Source organism: Carya illinoinensis, chromosome 15, assembly GCF_018687715.1.
Source record: "Carya illinoinensis cultivar Pawnee chromosome 15, C.illinoinensisPawnee_v1, whole genome shotgun sequence".
Taxonomy (NCBI): domain Eukaryota; kingdom Viridiplantae; phylum Streptophyta; class Magnoliopsida; order Fagales; family Juglandaceae; genus Carya; species Carya illinoinensis.
In genome coordinates, this window is record NC_056766.1 from 4283819 (window position 1) to 4305237 (window position 21419).

The following is a 21419-nucleotide window of genomic DNA, read 5'->3' on the forward strand; positions in this document are numbered from 1 at the left end:
TCACACACACACACATATATATAACATAACTAATGCCAAGTACTTGGATCCAAATTCTCTGGTTGCACCTATGTATATATATAACACTTTGAAAAATAACATTTTAATATTAAAATACATCAACCCATGCATGGAGATACATCAATGTTTGAGTAGGGAGTACAAGAGGGAAGCCTACATTTTCCCAAGTCACATCAACCTAATCAATTAATAGAACCCAAAATGTTTAATATAATCCATGTATACATAATATTTTGGATTCTAGACCCAAAAGATGAATCCCCAATCCCAATATTGTCATTGACTAGAAAATAAGGGATCTGCATGCTACAAAAGCCAAAGGACGTGGAACCAATTTAAATAATTAGTCAAGGTAATGAAATAAAAAATTACTTCTTTTTTTTTTCTTTAAAAGAAAATTTGGTTTACTTCTAATCTACTTTTGGTGGAGGAAAACCCTATTCATCTGAATATTAATTAATTTACATGTCATTTATGAAGAAAATCTAACAAATTGTGCTCATTCAGTTTCAACTGTTAAGATTGATGGGGAAAAAAAAGTAAGTCATTGTACATCCATCATGTACAATATTGACAACCAGATGATCCTCACAAAATATTTACATTGCAAGTTTTTTATAGTCACTACAAGAAAAATGACTTTTTACGTCGTTTAAATTGGATGTAAAAAATATAAAATGGTTATCAAAATTTTTTTTACAACCATTTTATGTTTTCCGTATCTAATTTAAACGATACAAAAAGTCATTTTTCTTATAATGAGTTTGATACAATGTATCACTTTAATAACTTAGAGTACAAATTGAAGTGTAAAATCACTAGAAGCACCAGCTGCTAAACCATTCATGTTGGAGGCGACGGGAGAGCAAAAAAGCGGTAATTTAGAAAAGTTGGAAGGATTTGGAAAGATGATCAGAAAGATAGAAAGAAGAAGAAATTTGAGCGAAACCATCTGGAAAGAGGAAAAAAGAAAAAGCAGAAAATGGAAACACAGAAAAGGTAAATTATTTTGACCCCACACGTCTGCAAAAGCTAACAAAATAAGCTGAAAAAGAGAAAGCTAATGCCACGAAACGTGATCTCTTTCTTAAAAGAAAAGTAGGAATGACGAAAGCAATGATTTTAACTTGGGATAAGCAAAAGATTTTCCAATCCCATCATTGTGGATTACTACAAAGTAGCTATCCATGCATGAACAAATACCAAAAAAGATGGAACCAATTAATTTGTACTAAGTTGGGAAACTTCATGCATGAGATCGAGCGTCCACTTTATATATTATATGATCCTGATCACACGATCCCTCTCTTGAGCACCTATTTAAAATATTAGACTATTAGCCAGCCACTTAGATCCCCAGTTGCCTCGCCTTCATTCCCACAGGTCTGCAAATGTAGCAAAACAAAAAACATTCAAGCAATTGATCAGACAAAAGATATCTTATCCAAAGTTAAAGTAGTCAAAAAAAAAAAAAAAAGAATTAAGCCATCATGTTAATTTATGCCTGACAAAGCAAATTAAAGATTCCCACACACAACAATAATTTAAGAGTTATCTCAATCATGGAAGGACCTAAAAAGAAGTCTTTCTTTTCTTTTCTATGAAGTCTCACACTAGCACTGCTTTTATGGATTTTAAAGAGTTCAAGTAGGCCGAGAGATACATGTAATCACTGATCCAATTGGAAAAAATGATAAAATCTCTATCAATTGTTCTCTTTTGATTTCTTATCTCATCTCATCATTATAATTTTTTCTAATTTTTATATAAAATATAATAAATAATTCAAATTTTTCAAATTTTAAAATAAAAATAATATTAAAAAAATATAATATAATAATATTGTATTTAACTTTCACATTTTATCTCATATTATCTGTGTAATCAAATGGGACATCCCATCTCATCTCAACTTTCAAATAGAATCTCTCTTCCTATCCCATTCTAAGTAGGATGAAGAGATATAGCTCATCATGTCGTTGTTGGACTAACAATTTGATTAAGGAAGGGTGTCTTTTAAAAATAAATTATTCAAACGAAAAAATGAATATGTGTATTCAAAATTATTACGTTAAAGGCAATGATATTTGGAGATGTCGTGACATTAATGCAACGTATAATGTTAATAATGTTAAATACAGTTATGAGTGGTGCAAATGGCATAATGCATTCATTTTAAAAAAAAATGAAGTTCACAATTGAAAATATTAATTTTTTATATGAGTCATATAATTACTCACTTTTTCAAAAGGAGTACTATGTGGCACTTGCACATTTTAGTATTACTTGAATTAATATATAGGTACCCAATGGCACCTCTTGTGGCACGCTTAGAGTCATAATTAAGGGCTTGTTTGGAAAAAAGTTTTATTTCCAAAATTGTCATCTCATCACATCCCATCTCTTTCCCAAATATTACTCAAATACAAATACTTTTAAACTAATCAATACAATTGTTTCAAACTTTGAAAAAAAAAATCATCATTTTCAAATCTCCAAACAAAAATAATATTAAAAAATCATATTTTAACAATATTTTAATTTTATAATATTTTTTATTCAACTTTTCCTCTCTAATTTCTCAAAACTCAAAAAATACTCAACTCAAACTATCTCATCACAATTTACAAATTATTTACCACTATTCACAAAAGTCTAACATGAGTTAGCTTTAGGAACGAAAAACAAAAAAAAACTAGGGGTTTTTAGTTTGATTGTTAATTTCCAGTTAATGCTTGATTATGGCTGGAAAAAAATGAGTACTCAAACCTAGCTTTGCAAAATAAAATTAATGGAGTTAAATCTCCGTGGAGCCCAAGTCTGAAATTTTTTTTGTGTTTTTCTAAAATATTGTGAAGCCCAAGATTGATTTGGAAGTGGGTTTTCTTTCAAATTTAGTGTGAGTTTGTGTGAAGGCAGTGGTCTCAGCCCGTGCGAAAGCCCAGCTCAAGGTGAGGAGCCCAGCCTCTCATCTTTTGAACGGCGCCATTTTGGTTTGGAGGGTGAGAAAACCCTACTTTTGTCTCTCCTCTTTTTCTTTCCCCTCCCCGAGCACCGTACCACCCCAACCATGACCTTTTCGCAGCCCATGCTGCCACCACGCAGGCACCACACGTCTGAAATGCACAGTCCACTGTCCCTGTCTGGCCACCGCCCCCTTCTCCCCCAATCCGTGCCTTTCTCTCTCTGCCTCCCCGTGAGCTTTTCAGCTGACGCAAACCAGCCGTCGCGCACCATGCATTGTGAAGCTTGCCCATCTTTTCCGTCCTGCCCACCGTCCAACTCCACCAAGAAAGCCGTGGGTTGTGCTGTTGTGGAGGAGTTCCACGACCTATAAATAGGTCGAGCCTCTACCCGTTTGAAACCCATCCCAAGCCCTCCTCTCCATCTCAATCTCGTTCTCTACCTCCCCAGATCTCACATTCCCTCTCTCTGTTTCCTTCCAGTGCAATTTAGAAAATTTTCACCTAGGGTCCCGCCGCATACCCTCGTGGCTCGCCGCCCTCAGGTGAACAGGTTGTCTGACCACCCCCCCCCCCGCGGCGGGCTCCGCTACCACTCAGCCTCTCCCCCTCTTAGATCTCACCCTATAATCGAAACTAGATCTCTCTCTCTCTCTCTCTCTCTCTTAGGGTTTACAGCGCGGCCAACTATCACCAGCCACTGCAGCCCCTCCTTCCCCATCACAGTGGAGAAGAAGAAAAGAAGCAAAATTCGACAGATTGAAGAAGGAGAATGGAGATGAAGCAGAGAGGAGAACGAAAAGCAAGGAGGAAAAGGGTAGTCGGCGGAAGGGAAAGAAAAAAGATGAAGCTCTAAGCCGCCCAAAACGACGCCGTTTAGAGGGGAAGAGATGGCTGGGTTCATGGGCAACGGGTTGAGCTGGAATCCGAGTGGGCTTGGGCCCAAAAATGAAGGAAATCCAACAGCAATAAGCCCAAACCGAGATATAAGGATCTAAGAAATAAAAAGACACAATAAAAATAAATAATAAGGCAATTAAAAACCACTACAACTCTATATTAATAAAATAAAATATTTAAAGCCTAACAATGAAATAATTTAAGTTAGAGAGTAATTTAAATGCAAAACAATAATTAATAGCAAGTAAGCATATAAAATAAATTTCACATTTTAAAAATATAAAATAAATCCAACGATTAACACATTAAATTTAATACAAGAGAGCCATTAATTATAATATAATCTTTCATTAAAAATAAAAGTAAATACGAGGTATTACAACGTAGGTATAGTGGTAGAGTCTCGCCTGTAATTTTCACCTATAGTCTTCAATAAATGATTATGTTGGATTATTTTCTGAGAAAATGACGGTTTGTGATTTAATAGATACTAGCACCATTTTCTGGAAAAATGGTTGGTTTATGTTTAGGCCATTTCTGGAAAAATGACAGATATTATTCATGGCTTGTTTTGGGTTAAAAGAGATTTTTGACGTATGTTGGAAAATAATTATTTTTGGAAAAAAATGAGGATTTTGGATTATATATATGTTTCCTCATGTGCACGCATGATTGTTAGATGCATTAATGTGTTTTAATCTCTTGGTTTGTTTGGGTGATTGCTTATTGAGATTTACAGTCTCACGGTATTCGATGCAGATAAGGACGTTGAGCCTGAGACTTTGGCTCCACCATAGGAGTGACCTGGGGTTGCTCTGTGTATTGAGATTTATTTTCCCGCTCGTTTATGTATTTTGCCCTTTGTATTATAATTTTTGGGACAACTGTATAACTCTTTTCTATACTACTTTTATTTTGATAAACTTGTATTTAAAATTCTGGTACTTAGTTGATTTATTTAATTTATCCGCTGCATTTTTGTTGTATAATTTCTACATGTACACACTTGGCACTTATCATTGAGAACCCGTGTTGTTATCATTCCGACTTCACGATTCCTGCATTTCCATACGTGGAAGTCGGGGCATCACAATATTTACATTAGAATATAATTTATGACTGACAAAGTAAAATTAAGACTCTTGCAACAGTAATTTAAGTAAATTAATAGCTCAATCATGGAATGACCACTCGTACTCTTTCTTTTCGTCTCTTTTTTCATCTACATATAATTAGTCTCCCACTAGAGCTAGTATGGTTTTTAAGATTTCTAAAATATTTATCGAAAATTTAAGAGTTCAAAAATGTAGATGTAATTAGTCATGAGCCAATGATCCGACTAGAAATTAAAATGATAAAATCTTTTATCAATGACTAAAAATCTCTCTTCGTGCATGGCCCATGTTAAGTAGGAAGATCAGATATACATATATATCTTCTATATATAAAAAGTGTGTATAAAACGGAATTTGTTGTTCTAGACGGAAAATCGTGTTTTCCCGTTAGTTTTGTTGTTCCCGTTAAATAGCAGTTAAGCCACCATTTTTATGGCCATTTATGTTGTGTCCGTTTCAAATCCATTATATAATAATTTAGAATCTTGAAGGAAAACAGTGCCAAATTATAATTATATCTTGTTAGTGGCCAAATATGTTGTCTGTTTGAATTCCATTAATATAATAACTCAAATTTTTGAAGAAAAATAGTGCTAAATTAATTAGGCAGGGATACTATTGTCTTTTCCTATAAATTATAATGACAAAACATTATAATAAGTTACAATTTTGAAAGACTACAGTCCCATTTCTTCTTATTTTTCCCCTTCTGTACGTGTGCCAGCTATTGCATTGGAATGGAAGCTGCAACCAAAGAGAAAATATAAGTTAAAAATCTGTGGAGGCAGATTTTAATCAAATGTAATATAAATTTATAATAAGTTTTTATAATATACAGTATAACTTATAATTTGTAATAAGTTATCTTTTATGTCCATGTGTGTAGACAGGGAGAAATTAGTAATTTTCAATCACTTGATGAGGCAGCCGAATGGCCAAGCAGTGCAGCAGTCAAATTCAAAGTTTGAATACCAAGAGACATTACGTAGGAACCCAACAGCCATTGAAAGGGGTTTAAGAAAACCCTTCTATTACTTTCAGTGCAATGGTGCTAACATTTGAAAAGTAACTGATACCTTCTATTACTTTCAGTGCATTGGTGCTACGGTTTCCTTGGTTTGAAAGAAGATTGAAAAGTGAGTAACTTTCTTTTGTGTGTTTATAGTATAAGTTTATCCATGCATTACATATGTTTTTTCATATTTCTAAGAAATGAACTAACTGATATCATGAAATCATGGAATTCATAAAACTTATTAAAAAACCTATCACAAAACTGAATTCAGAAAACTTATCCATGCTTTCTCTCTATCAAATCAGGTGTGGTGAAGCAGTGCAGTGGTGCAAAGGTTTGAAGGTACATTAAAAAGGTCAGTTTTACTGCCTTTTCTGTGTTTATATTATATATAATCTATCTATGCATTACATCAATCTCTAAGTTTTATGCTACTAGATTACTGCCTTTTAATAATCTCTAAGTTTTATGATGTAATGAAACTAACCACTAAAACATCAATTCCAACATCAATTCCAATGGGCAGACCACTAAAACATCAATTCCAATGGGCAGTAAAAAGTTGTATAGATCCTTCAGTTCATACAAAAATTATGATATGAAACATCTAAACATATTTATGTAGAAATTCATAAAACTTATTAGAAAAACCTATAACAAAAAACAGAGTACAAAACAACAACATTGATGTTGTTTTTCAGAATTGAGGCATAAAGCAACTCATGGGTAATTAGAATTGAAATCAATATAAAACAAACACAGTACTATTATCAACAATATTATTTACCAAATCCACCTATTTTTGTGCTTTTACATTCTAATTGGTATATTATAATTAGGCATAGATTCAAACAATGCAAACACAAATGCATTAAACTGGAGAAAAAACCGTCAAAAGTTTTTTAGATAGTCTCTTTTTTTAAGTCTTGCAAATAGGTTGGTTTGGTTTAGTATACTCAAGGTCTAGGACTGATCAAGAACTTAGCTACATCAAAATAAATATCAACTGAACAGTTTCAGTAAGAAAACTTTGCCTACCAATGAAAAAAGAAATAAAAATAATGACATGCAAACCAAAAAAAATAAAACCCATAAATTTTTAATAAACACAAACTGCAATCTGACTTGAGCATAAAAAGTTGTATAGATGCTTCATTTCATACAAAAATTATGATATGAAACATCTTAACATATTTATGTCAAAAAACCTATAACAAAAAACAGAGTACAAAACAACAACTAGGGAAGCATGTATTTATAACAAATTAAGTCTAGATAGTTTGATAAATATTAAGTCGTACTGGATCTGGAGATGATTAGTATGTAGGTGGTACCACTTGATAATTAATTTATCATTAGGAAGCTTTCATTTTCTGATGAAAAATATTATTATTTCAACTTCAAATTAATGTTCTACACAAGAAAAAGCAAGAAATTCTTGAAAACATAATCCATTAAAAACAAGAGATAAAAAGAAACAAGAAATCATGAGATAAGTGCAGTAAAAAATAGATTCAACACCATATGTATTCACAACCAGATTTGCAACATTAGCCCCTCTATGCAAAAAAAAAAATATATGAAAGAAATATCGAGGTTAGGGCATTGTAAAATTTATAGAGCAATCGATGATGGAGCAATAATATTCGTAATACTTACATAGCAACCAGTGACGAAGATCTACTGCAATCGAGATCGACTGAGTGTTTTCTTCGTGTCCCTCTCGTATACAACTTGAAAAATAAAATTATAAGAAACTAAGAAAATGAGGGTTTTAGAGAGAAATATTTGTGTACAGATAAAACCAAGGATGCAGAAAACCATGACATGCAAGGGGAAAAAAATCTAAACCCATTTATTAAACTGCTCTTAGTGGGAAACTGCATGTAACTTTGCACCAAACAAAGATTGACTCGAACAAATTAACACATAAAAAAGGGAAAAAAGAAACTAAGTCAGAGCTAGGCTTCTCTAGCCATGGAGAGAGAGAGAGAGATATATATATATATATATATATACCGAAACTACTATTTCTAAAGCGAAGTGGAGGAGATCGAGATGAGAAGCAGTAGATCTAGTTGGAAATTGCAGACGTTAAGTTCAAGATGATGGAAACAGAGGGAGAGAGAGGCGTTAGGGCTGGGTCTCACAGCTTCTGGAGAAATCTAGGGTCACAAGGTAGAGGGAGAGAAAAGAAGGGGTCTGAGTTGAGAGGGAGAGGAAGGCGAGAATCAGAGATTGTGTGGTCTAAAATTATTTGGGAAAAATATCACTGATACAACGGTCAAATCACATGATGTAAAGACTAAAATATCTGCACATAAACGGACACAAAATTGAAAACAGAAGGATATAGAAGACAAAACACACAACCCACAGTCAGACGAATGAAAAACACAAGAAATCTTTTTGATTTTCAAATATCAAATACACTAATAGAAGAATGCAAGTGTCAGTTTCCTTAGCTGACAAGATGTTAATAAAGTTAGTTTCCAGCTGGTAAGCATCGATAAATATTAAACAAATCCCCACCCTTCTTTTCATCAAGAGGAGCACTTAGAGCCGGTCAGGTGTCAAGTGGTTTTTTACGCAGCAATCTAACCAAATCAACTCATTTGAGCATTTTATCAAACATCTTGCATCTATTCCCATTTCTGAATACAACAAACCATCTATTCCCATTTCTGAATACAACAAACCATCCCAGCAATCTAACCTTTCCCCATTACATCACAACAAGCATTCACCCATTTATAACAACAAATGCAGGCTCAAACCACACCCTCCTCCACCAACAGTACGTTGACCTTTTCCATTTAGAAAAGGAAAATAGAATTAAGAAATCCAAACCAAAATTAAAATGGTAATAAAGATAATAATAATAACACGTCAACCCAAATACTAAATAAGGGACAAAACTTGCATAGGACTTTAAGAACCAATAGGCGTTGGCAATGATAAACCAATTCAAAATAAATGTAACGAACATTATCATGATTCTAAATCCTACCTGCATCTTTGAAATTCTCATTGTTTGGTTCCGAACGTGACATTGAAAACTTTTCCCGGTGTGACTGCTAATGATACTGAATTTCTCGTCGGTTCATCAACGGCATATAGCTCTGCTCAACCAATAAAGCTTGCATATTGCATGTACAACAAGTATGAAGAGGATTGGTTAACCAAGTCTTTAATGGAGAAGACTGAAACACCATTAATCCTTGAATATTACCCTCGGGAAATCCAAATTTGGCTTCATAGATGGACATTACACTGGATATACAAGAAATTTTCCATTACCACTGGATGAGCTTTAGATCTAAGCACCACTTTGGCGAAAAAGCACTTTATTCTCTATTTCTAGGACCGAACTGGGCAAAAGTGTTTTCGATGACCCTATCCCTAAAGCCTTCAAAGCCAAGTTTTCTACAAAAACAACGATTTTGGGGACAAAACTCATAACTCCAGTTAATGAAGTCCTCCCCCAAAACTCGTCGAAGCCAAAATTACAACTTTCAGGATCAATATTCGAAACCATAGATTGAACTAAAATCTATAAATCAATAATAGACCATATAACTGATGGTAGTAAGAACGATATTTAAAAAAAAAAAAAAACCAGATTACATCAGAAAACAGGGAAAAATGGGGGAAGTAAACAACAGAACTCTAGATTTAGGAGGGAAAAAGGGATCTAAACCCTAGGTGAGATACGGCTAGAATTCAGAGGCGGGTGGTCGGGAAGGATTGGAGGTTTAGGGGGAAGATTTAAAATTTTCGAAGAGAGTTATTGGAGAATTAAGAATGTAACTGGAGATTTCAGAAGGCAAGTTTGTAGGGCACAAGAATAGCAAAACACCTGTCAAGAAGGTTCATACATTGTAAAGCAAAGTGATTCCACCATGAAACGATTGGCTTTTGCTGTGCTAATGGAACAATTTCTTTAGCCACAAATGATGTTCCTGATCAGCTTTATGGGTTGTTTACCTCCAACACAGATGAATCTACACATTTTAGGACATACATTTGAACTTATAATAACAAGTTCGCTTTTACATCCTTTGGAGTGAAGTTTGATAAAGATCTTTGTAGGAGAAATAGAGGAATCTATACTTTCAGAACTCAAGGACAGATCTATCACTATATCAACAATTTGCTTCCTTCAAATCGTCGTCCTTCTTATCTCCAGTTGTATTTCTATGATACAAAACATGAATTAGAAAATCGCGTTTCTAATTCAAATAGAATGGATCCATCAATTGTCACTCAACTCATTGATATTCTCCGTATCAATCCGTATTCTATTTTTTTCCGGTCTCTTGGTGATTTGCCAAATTTGGAAAATCAAATAATTCATATAAGATCAGATGCTGGACTAGATCAACGTGTATTCAATGCCCCCACATCTTCACAAGTTGCAGCAATATGGGTAGAAAATGATGATGAAGATCAACTAAGAGGACGTGACATTTTTGTCTTTAACTATTCTGGTGGAAGTCATATAGTTCAGTACTATTTTGGGTGTTATGATCCATTACAATATCCGTTGTTATTTCCATTTGGCGATGTTGGTTGGCATCAAGGGATTGAAAGGGTTAGTAGAGGAAGGAGATCTACATATAACGAAACAAACGGATCAATAAATCCTCAACAATCAGTGACTGCAGAAGAATTACTTGCAAGAGAACAACGAGGTTAGATTGTAGTATTAATATTCAAAAATTTCATTTAGTATGTACGTCCAACTTAGTAACCTTTCATTCACATTCAACTTTTGTAACATCAAACAAAAAAATGAAGGATCCAGTTGTTTCATGCCGTGAATATTATTGCTACAAATTACAAATCAGAGAAAATGTCAGATCAATTTTACTACTTTCTGGTCGACTATTGCAACAATTTGTAGTAGATATGTATGTTAAGATCGAGACATCAAGATTAGATTATTTTAGGAAGAAGCAACAACATATTCGATCAGAGTTATATCAAGGTATTGTTGATACAATTACGCTTGGAGAAACAAACGCTTCTAATGTTGGAAAACGGATTATACTGCCTTCATCATTTATTGGAGGTCCAAGAGACATGAGAAAAATATATATGGAAGCAATGGCTTTAGTTCAGCGTTATGGCAAACCAGACATTTTCTTAACAATGACGTGCAATCCAAATTGGAAAGAAATTACAAATGAACTAAATCTGCATGAGGAGAGTCAGAATCGACCTGATTTGGTTGCTCGAGTCTTTCGTGCAAAATTAGAAGAATTAAAGGATCAATTATTCAAGAGGAAAATATTTGGTAAAGTCTCAGCATATGTCTACGTTATTGAGCATCAAAAGAGAGGTCTTCCACATGCACATTTTTTAATTATCTTACAGAAGGATTGGAAGGTCTATGCGCCTGAATCTTTTGACGAGATCGTATCAGTAGAGATACCTGATAAAAATACAAACTTGCACTTGCATAACGCTGTTGTAAAGCATATGATGCATGGGCCATGTGGAGTGTTGAACCCATCAAATGTTTGCATGAAGAAAAATGGTTGTTGCAAAAGTAATTATCCAAAAAATTACACATCTACTACAACCGTTGGAAATGATTGATTCCCAATATATAGGCGTTCAAACAATGGAAAAACTGTCAAAGTCAGAGGCCAAAATTTAGATAATCGTTGGGTTGTTCCATATAATCCATATTTGCTTGCAACATTTGACTGTCACATTAATGTCGAGATTTGTTCTTACGATAAAAGCAATCAAATATCTTTATAAATACATTTATAAAGGACATGATCGTGTTGCTTTCAACTTGATTTCTGAACAAAACAATCAACAAGTTGATGAAATCCAACAATTCCAATCGGCCCGATGGATTGCTCCCCCCGAAGCTATGTGGAGGATATATGGCTTTATTATTAATGAGATGTACCCAGCAGTATATAGTTTACATTTACATCTGGAGGATCAACACCCAGTGACTTTCCGAGCAAATGATGATCTAATCAATGTTGTCAACTTAGATCGTTCTAGAAAATCGATGTTAACAGAATTTTTTGCATTAAATCGAGTAGACGAGAATGCAAAGAGATTACTGTATAAAGAATTTCCAGAATATTATGGTTGGAGTCAACAAAACAAAGATTGGACTCCTCGGAAAAAGAAAACTGTTATAGGTCGTATTGTTACAGCAAATCCATTTGAAGGTGAAAGGTATTATCTGCGGATATTGCTAAATCATGTAAGAGGACCTTTGTCGTTTGATGATCTCAGGACAGTTGATGGTGTTGTGGCCCCAACTTTTCGCGAGGCAGCAACAATGCATGGGTTGCTACAGAGAGACAGTAGCTTAGAAGATTGTTTACAAGAAGCATCTTTATATCAAGTGCCATCCAGTTTGAGACGATTATTTGCAACAATATTGGTTTATTGTAATCCAACCAATCCGAGGGAGCTTTGGGAACGTTTTGAGCAAGATATGTCAGCTGATTTCAAATCAACAGAAGATTCTATATCAAATGTAAGAACCCAAGTATTGAGGTCAATCTCTTTTACAATTGAATCAATGGGGAAAGACATTAATTCCTACCATCTTCTTGATGACGACATTTGCTTCGATGAAGAAGAATTTCAATCAAGAGAAATCGATGATGAATTGGCTGTTGAAATTCTAGAAGAAGATATTGCGGCATCACAATCTCTTAATAGTGAACAACAACATGTCTATAACGCAGTATTGGAAAAAGTATTTGCAAACCAAAATGCTGTATTCTTTGTAGATGGCCTAGGTGGGACAGGGAAAACATTCCTGTACAGAGCACTTCTCGCAACAGTACGATCAAGAAAATTAGTAGCACTTGCAACTGCTTCATCAGGCGTTGCTGCATCTATTCTTCCAGGAGGGCGAACAGCACACTCACGTTTTAAGCTTCCACTTGATACTGACGAAAGAAACACATGCTGTGTCAGCAAACAAAGTGCATTGGCAAACCTACTACGTGCAGCAAAATTAATAATTTGGGATGAGACTCCAATGACGAGAAAACAACACATAGAAGCATTGGATAAAATGCTACGAGACATCAATGGTTCAGATGTAACATTCAGTGCGAAGGTTGTTGTTTTCGGTGGAGATTTTCAACAGGTTTTACCCGTGGTTCGTAAAGGAACAAGACAAGAACAGGTTAATTCCAGTTTGGTTAATTCCTATTTGTGGCTTACATTGACCAAGTTCCGATTAACTGAAAATATGCGAGCAAGACTTGATCCAGTTTTTTCAGATTATGTGTTAGAAGTTGGAAACGGAATGCCACCAAACACAGTTGATGAAACCATAAAGATTCCGAATAGGATGCTTATTCCCTATTATGATGACATCACTTCTTTAGATCATTTGATAGAAGATGTTTTCCACAATATTCATGAATATTCAATAAATATTTCAACTATGATGAATCGGGCAATATTAACACTGAAGAACAATTAGGTTGACGAAATAAACGCATTGTTGATTCATAGGCTCCCAGGTGAAATTCAGCGATATTACAGCTTTGATGAGACAATAGATGCATCTGAACAATCAGTTATGGAAGATTTCTTGAATACTCTAACCCCAAACGGACTTCCACCTCATGAATTATTACTCAAGAAAAACTGTCCCATCATGCTGCTTAGAAATATTAATCCTTCAGAAGGGCTATGCAATGGAACCCGTTTGATTTGTCGGGCTTTTGATCGAAATGTCATAGATGTAGAAATTGCAGTTGGACACCATATCGGAAAAAGAGTGTTCATTCCAAGGATACCATTCTTATCAAATGTTGATGAAAATAGTGGTTTTCCATTCAAACGAACTCAATTTCCTATAAGATTATGTTTCGCAATGATTATAAATAAGTCACAAGGGCAGACATTGGATTGTGTTGGGATTTATTTACCTCAGCCAGTTTTTTCACATGGTCAATTATATGTGGCTTTATCAAGGGCAAAGACATCATCTGCAGTGAGGATTCTAATACGACCAATATCCACTGAACAACGTGAAAAGAACTGTACAAAAAATATTGTGTTTAGAGAATTACTTACATTATTATGTTTGAATTAATGTTATAGAGGTAACTAGATTTAATTGTATAGTTTCGATTTATTGTGTATTATAATATTTTTCTCTATATGTCTAATATTCAGTCATTTATTTAAATGTCTTTGTCATTTATTTTAGTAATTTACGAATTTAAATTAAGATCTGTTATACTTATACATCTGATATTTTTATATATGAAAAGGGAAAAAATGTGGACGGTGTATACATCAATAAAGGATATTACTCCGAAAACAAAAAAACTGGAAGATTAAGATGATCGTTGCGGAAAAGTCACCTAAGCGAATAAGCCAACGCACAACAGTGAAATACCAAAATTTGATATTAATTGATAAAGAGGTATGATATTTGTTAGCATATATTATGTTTCCAATTTTCAATATCCTTTGAAATTAGAGGTTCTTATATTCTATATTATTATATAAAAAATATCAATTATATTAAATTTATTTATTTATCTTTTTACGACATATTTTGTTTAAAAAAATACACAAATTATTTAAAATAATTAGTATAGTAAAATAATCCTCATAATTTTATATAATACACTACTAATCACAATTATTTTTATTATTGGTTCAAGGAAATCGAGTGCAGGCAACAATGTTTGGAACTGATATTGACCCCTGGAAGAACCTTTAAAAATTTTGCAATCCTATTATATCATCGATGCATATGTCAAACCAGTAGATCCAAAGTACAAAATTGGAGAATATCAATATCAATGGATCCTGAACTCAAAAACAATAATAGAAGATGTTCCACATAATGAAGAGCAAATAGATGCACCGAAATATGAGATCGTCCCATTCAAGGACTTGGGGGCTTATAGAGGGTCGATTGGAGAAATAGGTAATTTAGTTTAAATTTTATTATAAATTAATTATCAATAAATTAACATTTCATATTTAAATATTTAGATATTTTAGCTGTCGCAATTAAAATTAAGCCAACTAAAGAGGTAACGACAGCATCTGGACCAACAACGATCCAGGAGATATATGTTATTGATGAAAGATAAAAAATTCTTATAACTTCTCATTTCTTTTAAAATTGAATTCCAATATTAATTTAGGAATATTTTATTAATTCTTTTAATTATTTCAATTTTGTAGCTTGAATCCCATATGTTTGACTATGTGGGGTCGATTTGTCCAAGACGAATGTCAGAAAATATCAGATATTATTGAAGATAAGCCAATAATACTTGGAACAAAAATATCTATTGGATCATATAACGGTATTTATAATAATAAAACAGCTTAGATATTTTCCCATATCGTATATACTAGCACTAATATTTATCTCAATTTCAACAAATGATTGTCTCTATCATCACGTCCATCAAGTACCTTTATAATCAATCCTCTTCTTCCTAAGGTAACTGCAATGAAGCAATGGTAATTCTTGGAAATTAACAATTACATATTAATGCATTTATATTAGAGTTATTTATGTGATTTATGTAATTTACATGTATATTTCATTTCCTTACTTTATTATTCTTTTATGAATTTTAAGGCGGAGAATAACGATTTGATAATTAAAAGTATTATTGCAAGATCCTTAACATACCCATCTGCACCACTGTCATCTGTTGGTATTCGGAAAATTGTGAAGAATTGTGATATTGCAGAGTTGATTAAGGGTTTACAACCCATGGCGGTAAATATTATTTTATTAGTAACTATTATTTTATTAGTAATAAATTAAAATATTTACACAAACATTCATTCTAAAAATTGATTATAATTTAATGTAGAAAGCAAAATTCTGGATAAAGGCGAAGATAAATGTTATTGACTTTACCCAAGTATTTTATTACATGTCATGCGTTGGCTGTAATAAAGGAACTGGATATAAATACAATGAAAGCTTCGTTTGTATGTATTGCAGAAGCTAAGGGGTTTGCAAACCACGGTATGTATCTTACAATTTTAATTTAAAATTTATGTCTTATTTAATTTATAATTTAACACCATTCAAATTGAAATAAATATATTCAACGCATTTAAAGTGCTAGGGCATATGTTGAACTGGATGATAATACTGGAAAGCTAGCTGCTACTATGTTTGGTGAAGTAGCAGAACAGACACTTGGTTGTTCATCAGTTGAATTGATGGAACATGCTGAAGAGGTATCTTTTTAATTTTTCTTCAAAAGTTGAGTTTTGTTATAATGAATTAATTACAAAAAAAATTTGGTTTTTTTTATTAATTATGTAAAGCTATTCAAATTTTATTTTGTAGGAAAATCGACTGTATGTTAAATGCATTGCGGATAAATTATCAAAAAAAATTTAGAAGATTCAAGTCTATGCAGATCCAGAGAAACTTAAGGAGAAAACATATAGGCAATTTAATATCCTCTCTATTGAAGCGGTGGAAGATGAAGAAAATGCTGGATCGTCATGTTAAAATCAAAATGACCTCAAACAGCTTTCATAGAACTATGAGTGATGTTTATTTATAGAATCATGTTATAGATTCTATTAATGCTCTTCTTTTTTAATATATCACAATGTTTCATTATTTATCAATTATATAAACATTACATCATTAGTTATTTAATTAACCAAAAATATTACATCTTTATTAATAAAAAATTAATTCTTAACCAAAATAATTACATATAAACTAAGAAAACATGCATTGCACGTTGTTTTCACCTAGTATATATATATAGCTATACGTCCTTCAAGTGGGACTAACAATATTTATTAAGGAATGGTGTTTATTAAAAATAACTAATTATTCACGCGAAAAACAAATAAATATGAGTATATTCAAAGAAAATTGATTTGTACAAATCTCAAATAAACAAGCTACATACAAATCTTTGTTAAAAATTGGACCCCAACTAAAAAAAGTGTAAAAAAACATATTCTTTATTAATAAGATTCATTTTTTTTTTTTTTTATAAAAAGTTTGTATGACTCTTGTCTATTTAAGCCTTATACCTAGTATTACTCATATTCAAAATTACATATAGAAAATGAGTTAATTATGTTATTTGGAAATGTCGTGCAACACATGTAAGTAGGTGTGTTGCACAACATGTATCCCACCTCTAGCCGAACGCAACTTAGAGTCATTAAGGACTTGTTTGGAAAGAGAAGATTTCATCTCATATCAAAACTTCGCATCATTTGCATCCTAAACATCATTAAAACACAATCATTTTTCAATTTCAAGTCTTCAACTTTTTTAGTTAAAAAAATTTAACTTTTTCATATTATTATTACAATTTTTTTAAACTTCCAAACAAAACATAAAAAACAATAGAAATTTTTCTAGTTTTAAAAAAATTATATTCTAATAATATTTTAAATTTATAATATTTTTATTCAAATTTTTCTGTCTCATTTCCTATAAGTTAATTAAAATCATTTTGCTACTATTCACAAATTTTTCATCTCATTTCACTTGCCAAACAAGCTCTAAGTCTAATAGTAACATAGAAGCATGCAAAAATGGTAAACTCATGAGAAGAAATTATCATGACTTCCTTCCTATTATGAAATTATGAATATCTTTGTGCAACAACTTCGGGTTTGGAATAAGAAATCTCCCAAAACTCATCTTAACTAATTTCATCTAATTATTACAATTTTTATAAATTTTCACACAAAATATAATAAATAATTTAACTTTTTCAAAACTCAAAAAAATAATATTCTAACAATATTTTATTTAACTTTCAATTTTTATCTCAAGTCAACTCATAATCTCAATTCACTATCCAAGCCATTCTATGCTACATCGCCATTAATTAATTCCCTCTGCGTTTCTAAAGAATTTCAAACATATTAATCCGTTTCCATTTAAATTAGAAGAAATAAATATAGAAGTACATATGATCAATCTGCTTTTGTTTTCCTGCTAGTCACTCACTCATGCATGTATGTAAGAGACAGGTCATTTTCATCATGCCATATGCATGATTTGTTTCAGGTGAAATCTCAAATGTTTATATTTACATATAAGGTATTAAAACTAAAACCATTTAATTACCCTTTAAATATTATAAAAACTTGATAAATAGCGCTCATTCAATTTCAACCATCAAGATTGATAACAAAAGGTGAGTCGTACAATATTGACAGTTAGATCTTAACGAAATGTTTACATTGTAAGTTTTTTATAAATTGAATACAATGCATGCATGCATCAATTTTTATAATTAATTAGAGTACAAAGTCATCATGTAAATTAACTCACTTCCCTATATATTAACTACTTTGTTAATTGAGTTCATCATGTGTACTAGCATGCAGGCCGTGTCTACCTAACTAGCTAAGGCCTAAGAGCACTAGTAATAGTTTATTCATCTTCATTTTTATTCTTAAATTTGAATAAACTTGGCTTAAAATCACCTATATTGGCTTATCTATCTTTATAATTTTAAATAACTATGAACAGTGATTATTCATCTTTGAAGATGTCATTTTCCTTCTTCAAATATTATTTTATTATTTTTTCTCTCTCCTCCCAACTCTCTCTTTTCTCTATTTTTCTCTCTTTTCTTTTTTCTCTTCTCTCTATTTATTATTTTATTATTATTTGATCAAAAAATACATAATCCAATGTAAGAATTTTTCTTCATATTCAAAATCAATCTTCAAAACATGTAATTTTACATATAAAGATAAACAATCCATTGCCAATGCTCTAACTATTTTGGCTAATTTTGTTTAATTGGATTAGGGGACACTTTTGCCGTCTAAAAACCTTCTAGCATGCAATTAATATATATGATGATTTGACATTTTTTCTCCACCAGGCATTGAACTAAGATTTCTGGCTGCCTTGCTATGATAAGTAATAAGGGTAAATGGTCATGTATGGGATCCCATTCTCCTAAAGAAGGACATGTTTTTACTCTTTATAATATTTTAATGGGATTTAAATTATATTATTGATTAATCTTTTTAGAGTATAGATCATGTAGCTTGGACCTTTTATTGGAGTGTTACAAATGATATTAAAGTCTATTTCAGTAAAAAAATGTGGGACTTGAGTCATGCTACTTACGATAGACTAGTCCAACAAGGACGTAGAAAAGCTAAGGGGGTAGATTGTGATACTACATTATGATAAGTAATCAGGATAGACAGTATATGAGACCCCACATGCATTGCTTGGAAATGAGAAGTTCTCATTCCTTATAACATTCTAATGAGGCTTTAATTGTATCTAGAACGTTTATCAGAGCCTATTACAACTAGAAGTATAGAACTTAAGTCCTGTTACCTATAACAAATTGGGCCGACAAGGATGTTGGGAATATAAGGGAGTAGATTATGATACTCCATTCTAATAAGTAATAAGGATACGTAAGTGGTGTATGAAATCTCACATCACTTGAAATGGAGAAGTTGTTGCTCTTTATAATGTTCCAATAATCCGGCTCTAATAGTATCACTAACTAGTCATTCCATTGGGTCGTTACACATTGCTTTCATGATTTAGAAGGAGTATTGAGCGAAATATCCGATTAGTGTATGAGATCTCACATTACTTGAAATTAATAAGTTTTTGTTCTTTATAATGCTTGCAATGGGGCTTGATCAATATTTAATTTGTATAATTAATAAATCATTTTAGAGTATAAGCCCGGCCAAATGTAACTTACAATTAATATCATAGCGAACTGATGAGTACTGAAATCGTTGTGGAAAATTAAAACGAAAAAAAAAATATAAAAACAACAAAAAGGGATCACGGGTACCCAGAAAACGCATATAATATTGATCGCACGTAAAGGCCGTCTGCAAAAGTGTTGAGCAAAACCACAGACGAAAATTAAAGCAATTAATCCCACAAAATATTTTATCTTATCCCAATTTAAAAGTACAGCAAAGAATAATGTCATCATGACGTTTATGATCATGCATGCTGGCAAAGCAAAATATTCGCTAACATGAATATATGATTAATTAAACACTGATCAATTATGGGAGTGACGCTTAATTTGTTTGGAAATAATAACAAAAAGTAGAAATATATGAAATGGATCGTAATCTCTCTAAATTCTTTATCCAAATAGATATATATATATATATCTACTTACATGATCTCTTAGAGCACAACTAATTTAAAGCAGAGAGATTTTACTTATTAATAATTCAGAAATATATATATTCAATATATATAAACCAATCCACGTCATTCCGTTGCTTTTTTCAAGTAATTCCTTGACCTGATCTGCATTCAGCTGATGTAGGCTAGATTACGAACTGGAAAATCATATAAATATATATTATATGAATATTAGCGGCGAGTATTATTTGTTAATATTAATTAGTTAACTAATGTTCTTGTTTATTAGCAATTTTAATTATTATTGTACGTTTAATTATTATTTTAATCTTTTGTCCTTAAACATGTTTGAATAAAAAAATCAGTAGTGTTATAATTACAAAAAGATTTTATAAAAGTAAAACTATAAACTGATCTCATGAGTTTATATGATATGTCATATTTCGTATTTATGTGTTTTTTTATTGAAAGACTATTTTATTTAATACAATTAGTAGCTCTCTTATTTTAAAATTTAACGTAATTTTTGTGGTATTGTTTTGTAATTTTTAAGTTGTGAAATTTATTTAATGTTCTTTCTCGATATTAATTATTGTTTTGTATTTAAATTAAACTATAGTTTAAATTATTTTATTGTTGGGTTTTGATTAATTTATTTAATTAATGTTTAGTTGTAGTGTTTTTATTTAGCTTTTATTTATTTTTATTGTGCATTTTTTACCTTATTGGACTTCTATTTTCTGATTGGGTTTTTTTTTAATGAGTTTTCCTTTACTTTTGAGCCAAACCCCTCAGATTTTGGGCCCAGCCAATTGCTCATCAACCTAGCCCTTTATTAGAGCATCCGCATCGGTCTCGCCAATGCCATATGCAAGTTTAAAATAGCCAGCATCTCCATCATTTATCATCTGCAATGGCCTAGTCAAACTTCAAAAGTTTGACATAAACTGTACAGTAATTGTAAGCTGCTTGCCAACATTGGCGAGCTACTGTACCGAGTCTATGCATTATTCTAGTATTTTTTTTTTCACCCGCAACCTCCCCTTTCCCTCGGATTCATTTCCAGTAACCTCCCCAACTCGTTTCCTTTTTTTTTTTTTTTCTCTCCGCCGGAGCTCTGTCGCATGGAATTGTTTTCGTTTTCAGTAATTGGAGAACCTCAAAACAGAGTAGAATATTGTGCTCTCGCCCGTTGCACAACCGTACGCCGTCGCCTACGCCGCTGCACCTCCACATCGCCTCAGAAGATGCCGCCGAGTACTTGA

At 32.2% G+C, this 21419-nt stretch overlaps 2 protein-coding genes across 2 annotated transcripts; both read left to right on the forward strand.

Annotated features, from left to right (window-relative positions):
- The first annotated feature begins 10260 nt into the window (after positions 1 to 10260).
- On the forward strand, positions 10261 to 11618 carry LOC122296133. The gene is made up of 2 exons (XM_043105580.1): positions 10261 to 10708; positions 10921 to 11618. The coding sequence occupies exons 1-2, from the start codon at positions 10261 to 10263 to the stop codon at positions 11616 to 11618; spliced, it is 1146 nt and encodes a 381-aa protein (XP_042961514.1).
- Positions 11619 to 11739: 121 nt separating this feature from the next.
- On the forward strand, positions 11740 to 13497 carry LOC122296140. The gene has a single exon (XM_043105586.1). It carries the CDS (start codon positions 11740 to 11742, stop codon positions 13495 to 13497), a length of 1758 nt encoding a protein of 585 aa, XP_042961520.1.
- The last annotated feature ends 7922 nt before the right edge of the window (positions 13498 to 21419 follow it).